Below are 19,731 nucleotides of genomic sequence, written 5' to 3'. Positions count from 1 at the left end.
CCAGCCATGGCCAGCAGAGGCTGCACTGCTGACCCCACTGACGTCCCCATTGCTGGCCTGACTGACAGACAGAGCCATTTGCCACCACTGGATTCCCCCAAGAGAGTGCCAACCACTGATAAGCAGGCTAAATCCTGAGCCTACCACAGCACCCACTAAATCCTGGAAATGGTGTAACTCTGCCTCACAGTCTGGACTCAGAAAAGAATATGGTATTATAGGGGAAAATGGTGTTTTCTTTCCTAATAATTCAGATGATTCGTCATGACAGTCATGAGTCTGGATGGGAAATACACCTGGACGCTGCAAAGCTTCAATTCTAGGTTATTATGATTGAAATGCTGTATTTCTAGCTCTTTTTGGGAATGTAATGCAATGAAATAAGATGAAGGAAATGCAAGACTACTATCGCACATAAGCTAAATTTATAGCCAGACATATCTGCTTTTGTTTCCTTGGGAAAAGCTGGCTCAGAGCTGCCTGCAGGCACTCTCAGGGGGTGATGAAACACAGGTTGGACCTCAGCAGACCCTTCTTGGCTGATGGGTCCTGTCAGACTCAACAGCCTGTCCTGCCCAGTCCCAGGGCAGCCAGAAGAGACCAGACCCCACCAGCACTCCCAGACTCGGCCACAGCTTCCAAGCCTGGACAAATTTCCCCACTGCTGTTCCCAGTCAGCACACAACGCGATCCGTAAGGGTGCAAATCTGTTCAGAATTTGGTCCTGGCAAGTTCCAAAGGTGCAAACAAGCTGACATCACCAGGAGCTCTGACTTCAGCGCCAGCGATGAGATTCCTTATTGGAAATGCTAAGGGCTTTTTTTTTAAAGCTTTTTCTGAAGAAAGTTAATTTTAGATTAGTCCCTCAGGCTGTGATAACTCCTCAGCGTGGCTCTGTAAACAAGAGAGGAGAGTCTTCTTGCATTTATAAGATTCTGATGCAAATAATCCCATGAACAAGAACATTAATAAAAGCCGCCGTTACTGTATTCCTGCCTTTGCAGCTGTAACTGATAGAAAACTTTCTCTGCAAGGCTCAGTTATCTCCTGAAAATGAGGTGTTTCAGGAATGTTAGCCATCTGAGACCGTGTGTTTTCTAACAGCACCAGTTCCAGCATGGTGTGTTCAGAGGGCTGCTCGTGTCCTTGCACTCCTCAGGTGGGAGCTGAGGGGCTTATCCAAGGACAGGGGAGCCTCCAGACAGCCCCAGCACCTCCTTGGAGAGTTGGCATCGAGCTCTGTTTTAAATTTGGCTGTGGAATGAACTGGATGTCCCTCAGCTGCCATTTCACCTGGGATGAGTGATGGGGACAGCCACCAAGAGCAGTCACCAGCTCTGTGCTTGGGACGAGGGTTTGAAGGGTGAGCTCTGAGTCCAAGATGCTTCCCCCGGCCCAAGCTATCCCACTGCTTGGAATGCCACATTTGGGAGCAGAAGGAAAACATTCACAGGGGCACTGGGCTCTGCAGCCTGTTAGTTTAGGCTTAGGGGTCTTCCCACACATAATCTCCTCCTCCCTTTCAGCCAAAGCTAAATCACGCCTTCCGTGACCAACTTTGCCTGGAGAAGAAGAAACTTCTCTTTGCATTTGTTCCCACTGTGGCCTTCTCTTCCCCCCACAGCTCAAGGACCAGAAATTCTTCCTTTCTGTTTTTAGGCATGGAAAAGTAAGCATATACTTAAGCATTTTTCTAAGGTTTAATACTCAAGTCCAACCCTACTTAAGCAAAGAATTCACAGATGATATTTACAAGTCCAGTGTAATTACTGCAGGGCTGAAAAACGAGTTCTGCCAGTTACGGTGCATCACTGTTTTTCTTTTTTCTTTCTTTTTTTTTTTTTTTAATGTTTCAATGAACAATGTGCCTTTCATTTCCTGCAGTGCTGTTCAGGTACTTGCAGCTCAAAGCAGTGAAGACTGCATTAAAGCCAAAAAGCATTTGGTTTGGGCATTACACATTTTTATTTTTTAGAGAAAAGCCTCTCCCTCTTCAGAAATTGTTTGAGCAATGGATTTGGCACACATTTGCAATCAGCTGTAATAATGAATGCTGCCCTGCTCACTTGAAATGGGAGAATTCACCAACTTCTTTAAAAAAAGCTCGCTCATCTACAATCAAAGTGCTGTGCTACCATCTCTGAGGCACCAAACCAGAGTCCCCTGCTGGAGAGCAGCTGTCAGAAATGACACAGCATTCTCCTGCTCTGCACTGCACACCTCGTGTGCACCTTTACGCTGCACTTACTCACTCACCAGTGCCACCACATCAAACACAAACCCTGCCTGACATCCCTTCACTGACAGCAGCACCACAGTCATTACCTCCCTGCCTCTCTCCAGGGTTCAGCTCCTCATGGAGCAGAGCAGAATCTGACTCTTAATATTCTCTGAAAGCCAAAATGGCAAATATCCCCACTTTGCAGACAACAAGAGCAAAAGGTTTCCCTACAAAAGTTTAAAATAATCCTACTTACAAAAAGAAAATCTATCTGATAGCTGCTTCCACCACTGAAAGTGAGAATAAAAGCCCGAGAGAGTGTCCACAGCAGTGCTGAGCTGGGAATTCAGTTGTTCCTGATCCCCAGGCATGCAGTCACTTCACTACATCAGACTACCCATTTTGTCATCCTCCCTTCACTGAAAACTAGTTTGTTTATAAAACACAACACCAAACCAGTGCATTTAACAAGCTTTTAAAATCAGTAACCACCCCCCCCCCCCCTTTTTTCTTTTTCTTTTTGATTGGGTGAATTGCAAAATCACTTCGTGGTGCCAACTGAAATGAAGCTTTTACATACCATTAGGCAACTACAAAAGTGGGGAATTTTCCACATGGTTGTTCCACCCAGCTGGTCAGAAAAAACCCCTCGTCTGAGCAAAATATCAGGGCATCAAAAAATGTTCTTGCCCTTCAGATGAAGTCACTGGCCTCTTTCATTATTGCCCCTGAAAATTTCCTCACCCATACAACAAACAGAGGAATTCTGGATTTTCTGCCTCTCCCCAAAAAGCTGTTTCCCATGGTGACAGAGCAGCACACCCTGTGTTGGTTTTACCCCCAGCTCCAGCACAAAACATCTGGACCTTGGACTGTCCATGCACCAAGCCCTGTCTTGCCTGCATGCTGCATCTCTGCCCTTAGAAATAATTAAATGCTTAATATTTCTGTTAAATATTTGCAGTGGTGACTGGATGGCTGCCTGGAAACTATTCTGGCTTAAGGAAGGCTGAGGGAAAGAGCAGAGTTGGTGTTGAAGCCACCACTAAGAGCAGAAGGTGTCACCACCTTCCCTGTCTGTGATGATCCTGCTCCAGAAAATGAACCAGCAAAACCCACTAGAAAAACACCAGGAGTGGTTCTAAAAAAAAAAAAAAAAAAAAAAAAGCTTTTTTTTTCCCATGAACTTCACTTCAATGAAGGTTAGGCACACAGGCTTTGCAAAACAACACATACAATTTAGGATGATAAATTAAAATCTGTAGTAGGAGGCCTTCTTTTTCAGGGCCGTATAGTTGACCCTTCTGAACCTACATTACTCAAGGTATGCAAAATATATGTGTATAATAAATAGCTCTAGAATTTATGGAGTGGAACAGAAAGGATATTAACAGGCAAGTAGAGAGGCTGTATAACCCTCACAAGGCCTTTAAAGATTTATTTTTTTAAAATGAAGGAATGCATGCATGGAAAAGGCAGCCCTGAATCGATACACTTCTTTGTGCCTTCCAGAAACACATGCAAAAATGCTTCCAAATCTGCCCTCAATCTGGTCACTCCACTGTTGGCATCAGTGGGAATGAGATTATTCACGATTCTATTTTTTCTTCGACTCAAAAAAAAAAAAAAAGAAAAGAAAAAAAATAATTAAAAAAATTTTTTCCTCTCTGTGTGGGCTCATTCCCACTCTCAGTAAAATCAATTACGAGCCTCCCATTGACTCCTGAGGGATTTGGATCAGGCCCTGTGGAAGTGGGTCTACAGCAAGTGTAGAACAACGCAGTTAATATGATTTATTGTGTCCGTTCCTGTGCGTGCAGTTTTTCATTTTCTAAAGGCTGCAGTTTTGCTTTCATCCTCACGTCCAGGAGATAAGAGCTGCAGATTTGTGTTGATCTATGCTGGGTACCCCGGGGCTGGGGGCTGTGTGTGCTGGGAATGAGCTCAGCCTGCCCGGGGGGAAGGAGCCCTTCAGGGCCAGCTCTGGCTCAGAAAATCTCCCACACACGCACTGCAGAAGGTGCACAGCCACTGAGGAGGCTGCTGCTGCTGCTGCTGTGGGGAAAAAATACCCTTTAGTAAAACTGAGGAAAAAAAAAAAAAAAAAAAAAAAAGAGAAAAATCCTTTTCCTGTTTATTAAAAAAAAAAAATTAAAAAAATAAAGTACCTTTTGCAGGTCAGCAGCAAAGTTCCAAGAATTCGCTAAAAGATTGTTTTACAAAGAAGACTCAGGCTCCAAATCAGAGATATTTCATTTCACTAGGCTTTTACAGATTCTACATTATTAAACACTGACATTGCTGCTTTTCAGGGCAGTTCTTGAGTAGCAAGCTTTGTTAGACCAAGAAACTGCAGGGTAAGATGAACTGTGCTTTAATAGCTGAGAAAGAATATTATCTAAACATGAAATAATAACATGCTTGGTGCCTAATACATTCTAAATTAAAATATGATTTAATAAACACAGGCAACATATTCCCCATAAAAAAAAATAGCAGAATTGGCAGAACAAAAATCACAGTTTAGTCAGTTCTTCTCTTAACCTTGCAATCCTTTGGCTACAAATTAGAATTTCTGTGAACAGGATTGATAAGGGAAATTAGACGCTGTCTTTCAGAAACAACAGCCGTGTTTTAAGATGGTATGTTTAGAGATGAACAGCACAAAATCTATCAAAATATGAAACCTTTCATATCTAATGGGAGGAAAACACAGGAGCCCAAATAGCCAAAATCTCAGCAGCCCCATGAGCCCTATGTTCCATGTCCTAGGATTCATGCTGCTAGTTCAAAGGTTTTTAGGTACCTAAACCTCTTTTTCTTTCCTTAATATTAAACCCTAACCCCAAAGCAGTCCAGAGGAAGCCCCTCAGCCTCGCTGTCCTTTGTAGGGGTTTATGGCAAAGCAGTTATTGCTCTGAGAAAGGGAATTCACACTTGTATCACTACAGATACAGTATTTCTACATGGATTTACACACCCCAGAAATGGTGATTCAGGGGCATAAACCCTTCACACAAATTCTCTTTCCTGCAGAGCAGACCCCAAGTACAGCAGATAACACAATCTACATTTACATCTTATGAAAAAAAGTTCTGGTTATAGATAAAAGAAGTCAAGAAAAACTACTAATAATAATCATCCCTTATTCTAAGTCCTAAATATAAGTAACAAAACAAAACTCAGTTGCTGATGGGCCAACAAAAATTGTTGAGGTCTACCTTAGCTAAACACAAAGAGTAAGAGAAGCTGTTCCATTACACACATAGTCATCTTTTCACATACAGAAATCCACTATTACTGAATGATTTTGTTTTCCAGGCTTCTTTACAAAGCAAACCATTGGTCCAGCAGAAGCCATCGCTTCCACTTTGAATGCAGAGAATATGAGTTTTCCCAAAAGTGCAAGTTCTTCTAATGCAGCCACTGCCACTGGAGAACATGGAGAGAAGCACCAAGGAGCTGTGGCTGAACCTCCCTGATCTGTTTTCCTGTTGTATCTACACCCCTGAATATCTTTACTCAAGGCCCAGGGACTGAAAGCCTTTGCTATGGAGGAATAAGGATAAGGGTTGCATACAGCAGGCTCTTTTATGGCATCTCCCTAATTAAAATTAATTTTAAAGGGGGAAAAAAAAAATTCTCTCTCCAGGATTGGACAAAGAAATGCTACTTTAGATTAGTGAAGCAGTAGCATTTTAACTATGAGGAGAGTGCACAACCTATTTGTAGCCAACCCATGTCAATTATTCTGAATCATCTTTTTACCTTAGACATGGGGGAAAAAAAAAAATCTTTATAAATTGGGGCTGTTTTAATATCCCAAAGCAGGAGCAGCAGGTAAGAACTTACCATTTTCTGGCTGGTCCTTAATATCAGCTTCACTTGGCTGGCTGGGACTTTCAGATTGACTTGAATCTGAAAAACATAAAATACAGCCAAAAATTACAGGGTCTGCTGTGGAAAATAGATCAGAGGCGCCAGACTTCCTCAAAAGGCTGAGAGTACAAACTGAGGACAGGAGTGTTGCACTAGGACATGATAATGGCAAAAGCCCCGTGCCTAGGTAACACGTTTGCTAGCCAGAAAAAAAGAAAAAATAAAAAGAAAAAAATTTAAAAAGGGAATCTTGTTTGTGGCACTACACAGAGTGCTTGGGGTGTGTGTGTGTTGGCATAAATTAAGCTTTGAGAATCCTTCTTTTTAAAGAAGGCATATTTAAATGACTCTCCTACATGTTTTTTTATAATGCAGCCTCTATGTTGTATACAAACCAGAGCCTTACTCCAACACATAGTAAAGTCTCAAAACATATCTCCAAGCAGGCATAGAAAGGTAACTTAGCAACCCTACATAGTCGTGGAGATTGTTGGCTACACATTTCTGGAACAAAATCTGCAAAACTGAGGGAAGAGCTGATTTTTTTTTGGCGTGCTTTCGCAGTGGTTACAGCACCACAAGATCCCTAAAATGCTCGGTGCTGGTGGTGATTTGCAGTGGGATAAGTGAGTCCAGATACTGGCTGACCTGCTTTAGAACTTGTGTAAATAATCCCACAAACCTCCCAGCTAACACTCTCCAACAAGCAAAATTTATTTGCCTAAAATAATAAAATGATCTATAAAAGGGTGTGTGTAAATATGAGCGTTTTGCATTTTTTACACATTATTAACTCTACTTTATGTGAAGATGATTGCTCTTTGGTCCAAAAATTATTCTTAGTGGAAGCTTTAGTCAAACAGTATTTTCCTTCTTAATTATTTCTGTCACTATGGACTGGGAAAAAAAAGTCCCTTTACCTGTGGAAAAAATATTTTTTAAGAAATCCCTCAAATAACTGTTTTTTTGCAATTAATACATTTTTTTCCTTTCCCCAGAAATTGTTCTGTAATTTGTCGATCCTGTAGAAAAAGTTTTTGCTGTGAAACAAAACTTAGACAACGAAACCTAATGCCTCAACACCACCCCTCATCGTGGCAAACCCATTTTCTGACTTCACCTTGACTTTGCAGAGTTTGGAACTAGCTGTCTGAAATTTGACCACATTTCAGTGAGAAGTCAACGCAAGATCAAAAGGTCACGACACTTAACTGTGATTAAATTGAAAATCTTACTTCTATTGCAACAGAGTCATAACACCACCCCTTCTTTTTCTTTGAGGTATTAATAGTGCTGGAAGAAGCAGTACTACTAGTGACCTTGGGTCAAGCAATGCTAATTTATTGCTTTAAAAAGGTTCCTTGCTTTTAAGCAAATGAAGATTTTAATTACCGCAGAGCACTATAAAGAAAATGCCTATTTTAAATATTCAAATTATATTTTTACCTGCTGACTGTCTGCTTTAGGTATCATTCAGAAGCTTAGAGGACAATCTTGTATAAATTAAAAACTACAAGTGAAAAAAAAGCACCCACAAAACAAAACTTGATGAATTTCAGAATATAACCACTCAGAATATATAGCAAAGAAAGCTTCAGTCATGATACTTCTATTAGAAATCAATTAAATTTCCCTAAAAAGTGATATATACCCAGTATGTCACAGAATCTATTTCCTCTCTTTTGAATTTATTATTTTTAATAATTTTGCCAATGAAGCTAAAGGGGAGAAAAAAAATCCTCACTTCTGCAATTTTGTTTTAAATATTGATCTACTCAATAATCTCTCCCTGAAGCTGAAATCAGTGCCAGCAGATACACTATGGGGGTAACACGCACAGCGCTGTCGTATTCTGGATTTTGGCAAGAAGTTTCGAGTTTCCGATACCGCAAAGGTAGAAACAAAGGTAAAATATCAGGAATGCAAAATATTTAGTTAACGTTCAAAGTCAACATTCAACGGATTTAATTTTACAGGGCGGGCATCAGCCTTTTGCTTATTTTTTAGGTTTTACTTTCCCTCCAGCCAGCCATGGCTCAATCAGAGTTTGGGCTTTATGTTTCAAGTAGGCTCGGAATTCCACAAAAATTTATAGATCTGGAGAAGCTCCTGCTGAAATGTGGGACTGGGAGCGTGTTTCCCTTTCCCAAAATTTTGGAACGTGCCAGGCAGGCGGCGAGAGGGCGGCGGTGGCGGCCGCGAGAGCCGGGCTCGGCGCTGGCACCTTGGCTCCAGCACAGCCCTGCAGCCGGTGGGCAGCACGCACAGCCCAAGCTGCTCCTGCCTTGGGAGGAACAAACAAAGTACTTTTGTCTGCCTCGAGTGCTGTTTTTCCAACACCAAGGCTGGTGGCACAAGAGGGGCTCCACTGGCCGTAGGACGTTTGTTTGCACGCCGAATCTTTAACTTTCTCCCTCTATCGCCACCATGGCGTTTTTCCTAATTCTGCTTCCCCGCAACCCACCCCCTTCTGCTGAAATTAAATATTAATTTCCCAGGGAAAGACAACACAGCTTTAAGCATTATTCTTCGTGGAGAGGCGCAGGGCAGTAAAACACAGGACGAGGTAGAATTAAAGCCACTCAATCCTGCGGTGGGGATCACGGGAGGCTACCGAAAACATGGACTGGGCAAGCGTGTGCTCAGCATTGTTATGCAAGGTGGCATCTTGTGGAAACCCCAGATAAGAAGACTGAGTTGAGGCACTTAGCCAAAATGTTTATATGCAGAATTTTGCTTCCCTGATTTTATTCAGATGCCGCAGATGATCCGGCACATATAAATGTGCCGCCACATGGTTAAGGGATTGGCAAAATCAGAGCCGTTGTGTTTTACAGTCTTGCCTAGGACGAGGGAGTCTTGCTCAGCCTCCACCACTCGCTCTCTGCTTTTTCAGCAGTTGGCACTAACTCCTGTCGGGGCTTTTTTGTTGTTTTGCACATGGAAACTTTCAAATTCCAGTTTTCTGAACGTTTAGTGTTTTGCGGGCTCGGCTACGACAGGAGGGGGAATGTCTGTCCTGCTGAGTCAGTTAGCCAAACAGGTGACCGGAGGAATAAATTAATTTTTCCCCATACATAATTGATATAAATGGAAGATCGTTTTCATAAGCATTTGCATTAAATCAATAAAATCACTTACTATAGAGCAGTTTAACAATTCATTTGATTTTCTCTTTTCTATATATTTGATAGCCACTCTGCAAAACAGTATACACTTTATGCCTATTTTCTTTAGCAACAACACTGCCAGTTAAATTCTACCACCTGCAATAATTAGAGCCATTGGAAAACATACAAAACAAAATATACAGTAGATGCGAGCCCCTCTTGAATCCACGGCCCCCTGTGGCAACGAGTTTCATTGGTGCCTTAAGCTAAGGCTGGTAGGAAGCCAAAGAATCTGTATATTACAATAAAGTGCATGTTATTAAGGGGAGGATTTAAATGATTTCAGATGGAGTTGGAAATATTATAGTGAGGAACCACTATTAAGATTGCTGATTAAAAAAAAAAAAAATCACCAAGGAATCTAGTTTTATGTTTAAGGAAGCTTAACCTTGAATAGCACAAAGGGTTTTATTTGGGGGCTTTTTTAGTTAGAGAAAAGTTAGTGGCTGGAATGTTTAACCCTGAGCTAGCTGGGGTTTGAGTGAGTCTGTGCACTGGGCTCAAGGTTACTGGTCAAGAGAAGCTCAAGCGGATCTGGTATCAACCACAACCATGGCAAACAGGATCAAAAAAACATGTTGAAGCTATTTTACTCTCCACTTCCAAGAATCAATTATGATTAAGGGATAAAGGAAAAAAAAAATACACAAACAACAAAACAGGCTAGTTTTTCAAAGTAGCATTTCCTCTCACGTCTCTATTCTCCGCTCCCTTTTGGATCTATTCCTTAAGCATATGCTACCTCAGCAGGACCCAGCCCCAGATCTGCCTGATCCCAAACCCTATGCAGGCAGGGACCTTCAGCTCCGGGACGGAAGCTCTGGACTTCTCAGGCTGCAGTTTTCCCTTTCAGCTGCAGCAGGAGCACAGCTCCAGCTGGGCTGCATGGCGGCTGCAGGGAAGCAGGGCTGGCGGCACTGGAAGGGAGCACTCCATTGTTTGGAAAGAATAAAACCTTCCCAGGAAAGTCTGGCCCGTGGACAGCACCAATGTCAACAGACTGACAATGTTGTTCTTTTTTGTAGACCGTGACACAGACGGTGAAGTGTTGTTGCACTCCTCCACCAAAAAAGCCTCTTTTGAGTGCCATGGCACTTGCAATTGCTAAACCACTCCATGGCCACCTGACTGGGGAGAGACGGGACACTTTGTGGAGCACTCCCAAAAACACACTGTGTTTTCCAGGGCAGGCTGAATCCAGCCTGGAATTCACTGGGATGGCAGTGACCCTCCTCATTGTCTGCTGGTTTGCGCAGACCCAGTGAGTGGGTGCCAAGACAATTTTTTACCTCTGCAGAGCAGCTCCCCAGCAGAACGTGAGCCTCTGAGCAGCCTGTGAGCTACCACAGGTGCAGACACATCTATCCTGGAAACAGTAAAGGTGATCCCCACGTAGTGCAGGAAAAAAATGACCGGCGATGCCAGATGAGCAGGGCAGCACCGCCACTGCCCATGCTGAGCCTGCTCTGCAGTGAAATACAGAAGGTTCCTCTCCTCCACCAGCCCAGCACCTCACAGGAGCACCACAGAAGTGCACAAGCTAAATTTTCCATTCATATCATGTTTTGGGGGTGGGGGGAATACTGTATAATAAACTGACATATTTTATTCAAGTTTCAGAGCCCTATTTGTAATAAAAAATTTATATGGCTGGGTTGTGTTCATGCAATAAATTTTTCATCTATAATTTTGGGCATGGATTCTACCAAAGATTTATATACATTAAAAAAAAAAAAAAATTGAAATTATGCTCTTTTATATACAGTCTTATGTGGTGCGCTTAAGGGATTTACAAACAGAAACCAGCACCAGGACTGGGGCTTTTTTACACTCACTTTCCCTTCATTATACATTATAATATAAACACATAGGGGTCACTCCATATATGCTACAATTATTATTTACAGCGATTTTGGTGGCTACTAGGATTTCTTTAAAGGAAGGCCTGGCTCTCCATTTTACTCCAGCCATTGCTTTCAAGTCAACTTTAATAGGGAGTTCAAAGTGCCCCATTATCATCTACCTCACCATCACACATGTACACGCCAGCACCAGATTCCCAGTTTTATTCCATACCCCTGCACTGTACACTCCATCCCACGGCTCCCCAACGAGGTTCTGCACTGGTAAAATCCCTGTGGTGCCAGCCTGGTTTTTCTTTTTTATAAGGCGAGGACTCTTAATTCCTGTACACTGGGAAAGAGATTATCTTTGATAATGGAAATGTAAATCAAAGCTTGCTGTTGTTTATTCCAGACAGACATTTGTGTGTTAAGTCTGTTTATCAGGCAACACTTTGTCTAAGCCAGGAAGTAGTCAGCCTTTGTAACAAGATGTATGCAAATGATTTTCCCATCAGCCCCTGCCACAAAACTTTTGTGGCAAAAAAAAACCCCCTCCTTGTTACTTCACCAGTAAGACGCTCCTAAGCTACCCCGTAAGCAGACTAGCAACAAAACAGCCAGCTAGACTATGCTGATGAGTTTGAATGAGCCCAAAACATGTGCCCACAGTCTGTTGCTCGGTATTGTAAGCAGACTTTGTGTATTACATCTGTTTATCAGGCAACACTCTGTCTGCTGGGCCGGCTTTGTACCAAGGTGGACGCAAACAAAGATCTCCAAAACTCCCTCCCTAACTTTTTTTTTGGCTGCAGAAATTCCCCCTCACTTCCCTCCTTGCTGGGAATAAGAAGGCGAAACTTCACCGAGACCCTAAAGCTGTATCAAAATGGTTTCATTTTAAATCAACTTTCTTTGTTCTCACAAGCCCATAAATGATTTACTGCTATCGTGTGATAGCCTAGAATGTGGGGAATCTGTGTATTCCCATATTTGTTCCTTGATATTACAAACAAGTATTTGATTCACTTGTAAATGTTTGTTTTTAAAACAGTTTACAGCCTTTGATTCCTGCTTACTGATTCATTTCTGGAACATTTTCTATTTATTCCTTTGCAGTAGCAAACGTTAATTTTGACTTAATTCAAATTGTCATCAAAGGCTTCCTTAAGAAATCCCACAGCACAGATTTTATTTGTTATAATAAAATATTCTTAAAGTAAACATCGTGCGACTGTGTTTTTTTAATTCCAAGAGATACAAAAATCCGTTACCCAAAGGATTCAAATTGGTTCAGCCCTTTTTCCTAGACAAAATAAACACTTTAGGACTTTACTTGTTTGTATTCTCCTCAGTGGTGCTGTATGCATCACCAGCTAAAAACAAAGAAACTTTTAGCTGCTCAGACAAAATGCAGAAGCTCCCCAAACAACGAAGCGGGGGGGGGTGGGGAGGCATTCAGAAAGTCTGACAGTCCATTCAATATAGGGATGATGGCCATAATGCATCCAGGGTCCCCTTGCTAATTAAATATGCATTGGCACAGTTTTGATCGATGCAAGCCATGGATCAGATGACACACCTGCAAAATCTTGAGCCCAGAGCTCCCAGGAAAAGGAAAATACAGGCTGTCTCCTTATCTTTGTTTTCAAAGGCTCTCAATTTCTGTGCTTAGATATCTAATTTAATTCTCTCACCCCTCAGCAAACTGGATTACGAAAGTCAATACTGCCATTGTGCATCGACAGGAACACACAGCTTTCCTTTTATTCAATTTAGCCATGACCTTTAGACAAAGATAATGACAACTGTCTAAAAGTAAGGTAAGGCCTTAAGGAAGACCCTGCTGAGGGGCCCCTCTCGCTTTCCGTGGCTCCTCCAGCCAGGAAGAGCCCACCAAGCCATGGAGCAAATGCCGAAATAAATTTCCCTCCCCAGAGCACAATGACCAGGAGTAGCCTGGCAGAGGGGCTCCCTCGGCCTCCAAGGGCTCTGTCCCACCCTGAGGATCTGGGACACGCCAACACCAGAGGCCAGACCCTCAGGAACCCTTTGCCAAGAGGTGGCCACATCTCCGGATGAAGCGCTCCAAGAGCAGAGCCGGGCTCTTCCACAAGGAGGGACCACGCTGCCCCATTTTCCCTGTGGCTGCTGGGGACGCAGCGAAATGGAAGGGTCAGGAGAGCAGCACCAAGTTGTCATTCCTGGCCCTGGCACTGGGGAAGAGCGGCACCCCCAGAGCTGGGATGGAGCTGGGCTCGCGGCACAGGGAGCCCGCGTGGCGCGACGGCAGCAGCAGCAGCAGCAGCAGGAGGGAGCCGCACGCGGATTTTCCTGGAGCTGAGCTGGAGCCAATGGAAATGACATTACTTTCCAATAGGTCTCGCATCAATATTTTTAGCAGCCTCCCTACAACGAGATAGCATCTTTCTAATACATCTGTAAGGGAAGGAGAGAGAACATGCTCTCAGCTAACGAACAGCTATCAGGCAATAATCCACTTTGCTACCTGCAGATACAGGTTGTACCTGAACCAGTGATGGAGGCATATAAAAATTCATATTGATTGAGCAGCCCAACTCCACAAAATGTGAGCTTCCATGCTGCACAGGGTTTTAATTCTGCAGGATTTTTTTTTAGCTGCATTTAAAAATACACTTGGCATTTCTAGCTGTGGACCAATATTTTTCTCATGTCTTTTTATACAGATTTGGAGGGAAAGATATTTGTAATGGAAAAAAAATATGTGCAAAGTTGGATTGCTAAGTTTCTGTAATCTTGGGAAATAAAAAAAAGCAGCCTATGTAAGAGCTACAAGAAACCATATGGATCAACAAGAGCTGCCCTCATATCCCTAGGAAATATATATTAACCTACATTTCATCATCATAAACCCCAAAATAAAAAATCTAATTAGAGTCTCTACCCTCAGATTCACTTGCAAAAAATTTGCTTATCCCCCTCACAAAATGATTTACAGTACTTACATCCATTTCTTCAGAGTGATTTAAATTTATTGAATCATTTCAATTTTTAGAGAGCTTCCATTTGGATCTGTACGGGTTTCTAGACATATGCAGTGCTCAGTTATTTAAAATTAATTGCAGTACAATAATTTTAAATTGCTTCACACTATACGAATCTCAAGTGCTTTGAAATATTTGAACCATTCTATTTAGAAGCCATCAAACTTCTGAGCACATGCATCAAAGAGTTATTTTAAAAGCCAAAGGGCCGTCCTGATGATCCCAAAGTGCAGGTGAGCTCAGCTCTGGGCATGCTCAGTGCACATGGACCTGGATTTATAGAACAATTCAACAAATTTTGCCCGAATGTCAATCTTTAATTAACAAAAACTGATCCTGTAATAATTTCAAACCACTAAAAAAAATCTAAAACTAGAAAAGCACTGTTATAAAATAATGGCATACATTAAAACTATTATTACTTCTAATGTATATTTATAGAACATCCTTTTATCCTGAAAATTAAAACAGCTTATTAACATTAAACTAAGCTTTACAACACCTCTGTGGGAAAGGTGAGCATAACTATGCCCACTTTATGCAGGGATGAAGGAGGCACATAGAGGTTAAGTGATTTACCTTGAGAGGCACAGTTACTAACCGGAGTAAAAAGCACAGGGCTGGGCTCCTGAGCTCTGGATAATAAAGTCTCCCTCCCACCAAAGCAGCCATTACAATGGCAATGGCAGAGCCCACTTAGGAAGCCTTCAACTACATTATGTAGAAAATTATTTGGTAGAGTGGATCCAAAGTCACCTAGAAGGGGATATTTCCAGTCCGCTCGGCTCCTGTTTCACTTGCCTTTCTTTTTCTCATTAGTTATTTTGAAAAACAAGAAATCATCTCTCTCCAGAGTATTTTCTATCTCAGTTTAACAACAACAATAGTATATAGGGTGACTAAAGAGCTGGTTTTGCAATGCCTGACTTCATCTACAAAGGCAAGTGGAGATGAGCCTGTGTGATGGGCAGATCTGGTAGCTTTGGTCAAAGACCCTCCATTCTGCTTTTGTGCGGTTTTACCCTGGTGAGAAAACCACCATCAGCAAAGCAGGATTATGTCCACCATATGGTGAGACTCCATTGGCGATCGTACAGCCACCCAATTAATCTCTATCCCCCACCATCCCCTTGTTATTTATTTATTGTGACAAACTCATCCTTCTGGGACCCTGGGCGGGGAGCAGCGTATTCCCAGGCTATTGGCGTCAGTGCCCATCCTCATCCTTTATCCCGAGCAGGAGCTGGCGAGCTGGTGCCTTTCCTCCGGCCAAGGCGCGCCGTGCTGCAAGGTCACGCCCAAGGAGGATCTCTGGATTTTCTGGAGCAGATTTTTTTTTCAAAACTGCCTCCATCAGAAAGCCAAATAAGCCCCTGACAACAAGCACACGCTTCACAAACTGCTGTCCAGAGCTGGCCATTCTAGCGGCACACGGATAGCCACGCTGCTCGTGGGGACCATCAGCGTGCTCCTACATTTCAGTCCGTGCCTGTTCCCAAGGTCTCTCCACAGCCTCAGCCATTCCAGGCTTCATCAGCCAGCAAAAACAAAGAAAAGCCTTCACCACACCAACGAACTGGGCACGAGCCCCAGCCTCCTCCTTTTTCAATCTCTCCCGCTTCTCTTTCCTCGAAAGGACAAGTGCAACATTTTCCTATGATGAACCAAAAACTCAACTAGGAATCTGTACATCCAACAGAGTGAAGAATACTTAAAAAGAACTAATATCTCAAAGAATGGGCCCATTTTCCCTATTCAGGATGATTCTGTTTCACACAGGGAAAAACAATGTTGATGATAAAAATATGTGTGGCTATTTCAGAAATAAACAAAAGATGAACTAATATTCCATGGAGATTCTGTCAATAGCAGATTAATAACAAGTTACAGATGAGGCAGTCTAAGCAAAGTTTAGGTACTATTTTTTTATTGTGGATCTACACTTGCAGTCCTGTTTTCACAACTCTTTTATTTTGATGTACCTGACACTTTTCCTCTTGGCTCCCATTTCAGTCCCTCTTAAGTACATATTTGGTTGTAGTGGCCAAATTTTTTTTTCTTTTTTCTTTTTTTTTTTTTTTTTTTTCTGGCAGATGTCTTTTCCTTGTTCTGTGCACTGCAAGGAGTTCAACGTGGCATGTGAAAAATTTCCATTTCAGGTTTTCTTAAGCTATATACAAAATTAAACTGCTGGCAAAAATACATAGATATATAAAATTGTACAGCAGAAAAAGCTGCTCGATAGCTCCCTTTTTTTCCCTTCCTCCTTTCCTTTTGCCTCTTTTTCCCCCCAAAATAATTGCAGAAATACTGCCATCAGCCCAAAGCCTTTCTCCAAGTGTAAAGTCAGAGGGTTCTGCCCACAAAGAATTGCCACTGACTGTTGCTCTGTGGATCTGTTTCTACTCTCACAATATTGTAGACTGCGAAGGAGAACTGAGAATTACCATAAAAATCGGGACGTGTTTTGTTGCATCAGTATCATGTTGGCATCAACACCACAGACTCGGGCAGAAAAAAAAGCAGCCTTTTGGTAGGCAGCCTACTTGGTCTGTGTTTCTGCTGTGTTTGTAAGCCATGCAAGTGGAAGAGAAAGTTAAAACTTGGAGAGAAGGAACATCCTGCAGGCTCGGCATGAGTAACAGCAAAATCTGAGGTCCAACCACCATAAATCATGGAGAATTGGAATTATATCTACACCTCAAAGGACACTGGATCACTATAAATACAGAAAAGGGTTGGGTGTATATATAGTTGGCCCCTAAAAAAAATATTCAGCATAATGTGTTGACTCTGAAAATGCATCCTAAAATCCATTTTCACTGGGTCCCAATGCCGCAAGTTCGTATTTTGAGGAAGGAATTTAAAACCAGAAAAGTCCAGAGCTCTCCAAACCCGTAACTACACTGCGTAGACGAAATTTTAATCAAACTTTTAAAGCCATGGTTATGATCTGATGAACAGACAGCTTGACTTGATTACATTTTTAAGTTTCAGTTTCTATTTCTGTTTTAAGATGAAAAAGATCATAGAGTGTCAGAAATTTGAATACTGAATAGCAAAAGCTCTTGCAGGTTTAGAAAGCATATAGAAAAGCTGGCAAAAGAAAACGCTATTCCATTGCCACCATCTGCTTTCTGGCATATTGAAGAAACTTTACTAACAGCAACATTTTCTTGCATTAGAATATCTGCTAATTAGTTTTGTTGTAATTTTTTTTTTTTAAATTACCTTTTACACAGAAGGCAAATAGCCAGGTTTTTTGGCTGGCTACACCTTACACCACGTCTGATAACATTTTCACATTAAGTTCAGTTTACCTCACTTTTTTTTTTCTATCAAAATCCTATCTTTAGCATAGTCAAAGCCTGCAAAAACTTTGCCTTGCTGAGACTAAAGAAAAAAACATCAAACATATGAAGTGTTAAAAATCGCTGAATAACTCAAAGGAAAAAAGATAATTTTGAAGGCGTTTTGGCTGAAATCTATTTTCCTTTGAATTGCATGAGTGTTTTAAAATGTTAAAAACACTACAGAGTGACTAATGAATGTAAAAGAATGATAAAGAGTATGGGTCCAGTTATCAGTGATGTGCCTAAAACAAAATAATTTTGGACAGTCTGCCATGCAAATATTGACTAAAATGTCATAAATAATGTCTGCAACAAAGGGAATCCTGCAAAGGAATATTCTGTTGTACTTAATGCATTGTAGAGTGTGCCTTTTAGCAAGCAGTACGTTACAGAGCCTGAAAACTTCAGTTTGACAAAAAAAAATCCCCCTAAAATTCCCCAGACAAAAACATTACTAATGTTGTTTATTTTTTTTTTCTTCAGAAACAGACCTTGCAAAAAGTTAAAGGTGCAGCCTTACATTTGGGAAAGGGTTCACTTAGAAGCTGATTTTCAAAAGAAACCAGTCGTCCAAAAATTACAAACAGACCAAATGTAGCCACCTCATTGACTTACAACTACTCCCTCTGCCATTTTTAACAGGATTTCCACCCACTTCTCTGCTGGCAGGGAAGAGGCTGCTCGCAGGTCTTTGTCAGAATGTACTGAAATCAAATGCAAAGACATTAAGTTGACCACTGCCCTGGGCCAGAGCTGAGAGGTGGCAAAGCTGCTGTTCCAGCACTTCTTAGGGCCTAATTCTGTCTCAGTTCCAGAGTCCGACTGGCTCCGCGTGTAGGGTTAGAAATAAAAATGCAATCCTGTGAGAATTATGGCAGCACACAGAGTGGCCAGGAAGGGCTCCAAACCACCCTCAAAATCACAACATTTTAGTAATTTTACTATTTTTTTAGTAGCACTGGAATATGATGTCAAAATGAGGGAAGTTGCATGAAGAAATCCAGATTACCTACATCTCCACTGACACACTGTGCTATGTGTAATCACAAACAACCCAGTCACTTTTTTTTTTTTTTCTGAAAGTCTACTAAAAAAAATTAAACAACTGGGTCTACACTGAAACCTTCTGCATGTGTTTTCCAAAATTTCATTTCTGAGAAAAATTTCACAGCCACTGAGATGACAAAAAACAAAGATATTTTACATTTCTAAAGCATCTTTCATCCAAGATCAAAGAACAACATCAACAATAATTCTCAAAATACTCCTTTGAAACAGAAGTACTAAAAGGAGTACTATTAAATTTATTTTATCTTTATCTAGCTTGATCTATTTTCTTTAGAAAATGCTGGTTACTGTAGCATCTCTCTAAGCAGACGAGGACTATAGGTTAAGTGACTTGACCAGAAACACTTACTCAGTGGAAGTGATAATGCTCACATTTGGGAGTCAAGATTTCTAAACCTTTCATCCACTAATTAAAAACATATATCAATGTAAACTGATGTAGGGAGCATGGAAACCCCTCAACAATCACGAGGCAAGGGAAGGATCTGGAACCAGCAACACAAACCAGCTGGCAGGACATGCTGTGGCAGCGTGGATGGACAGATCAATAAGTGTGTGACGGTAACAAACCACAAATGAAGAGAATGAGCACACATTTGCTGTTTTTCAAACCTCTTGAAAAAAATTAAGTAAAATTTCTTATCAAAGATGAAAAGCCCTTCTACCCCTGAGCCATGCAGAGAAGTGCTCCCTGCTCTCCCGTGGAGGCTCAGGAAGAGCATGGCTTTTCCAGCTGCACCACAGGTCACCCACAAAAAGATTGGTGGGCTGTGTGGCAGGGTCTGTGGCCAAAGAATTTGTTTAACACAAAACTCAGAATTATTTAAAAAATAAATTACAAGCTGCGTTACACACCATATAATTCAGCCTTTGGGCCAAGATAATTCTTGACATAACCCAACTGGAATTACAGCGGGGAGAGACTTAGCACAGCGCTTTCATAAGGATCCTTTCCCTATCATTGCTGCAATCAGGTCGTGTGTGGGTATAACTGATAATCTCCTGCCTGCTCTGTAACATGGATGAAATGTTATCGACTCTTCTGCCTCGTCAGAGAGCAGCACACGCTCTGCCAGCGTGCACAGAACCCAGTGCTGATAAAAGCAGCCCCTGTTTGGAGAGGTGTGCTTTACAGTCCTTGTGGGGTTTTTTTCTGCAGCAGAGGAGCTGTTG

The 19,731-nt window shown here is 41.8% G+C and overlaps 1 protein-coding gene across 14 annotated transcripts in view; it reads right to left on the bottom strand.

Annotated features, from left to right (window-relative positions):
* NFIA (nuclear factor I A) overlaps window positions 1–19,731 on the bottom strand; it is a 243,502-nt gene that overhangs the window by 102,091 nt on the left and 121,680 nt on the right. For 13 of the 14 annotated variants that reach the window (XM_058808306.1, XM_058808308.1, XM_058808307.1 and 10 more), the window contains exon 3: window positions 6,074–6,139. The exons of the other annotated variant lie outside the window; for it this stretch is intronic. In XM_058808306.1, the coding sequence (XP_058664289.1) occupies window positions 6,074–6,139 (66 nt within the window). The remainder of the gene's footprint in view (window positions 1–6,073; window positions 6,140–19,731) is intronic. 14 annotated transcript variants of the gene reach the window in all.

The sequence above is a fragment of the Ammospiza caudacuta genome, chromosome 7, assembly GCF_027887145.1.
Source record: "Ammospiza caudacuta isolate bAmmCau1 chromosome 7, bAmmCau1.pri, whole genome shotgun sequence".
In the NCBI taxonomy this organism is placed as follows: Eukaryota; Metazoa; Chordata; class Aves; order Passeriformes; family Passerellidae; genus Ammospiza; species Ammospiza caudacuta.
This window is presented reverse-complemented; position numbering and strand designations above follow the sequence as displayed.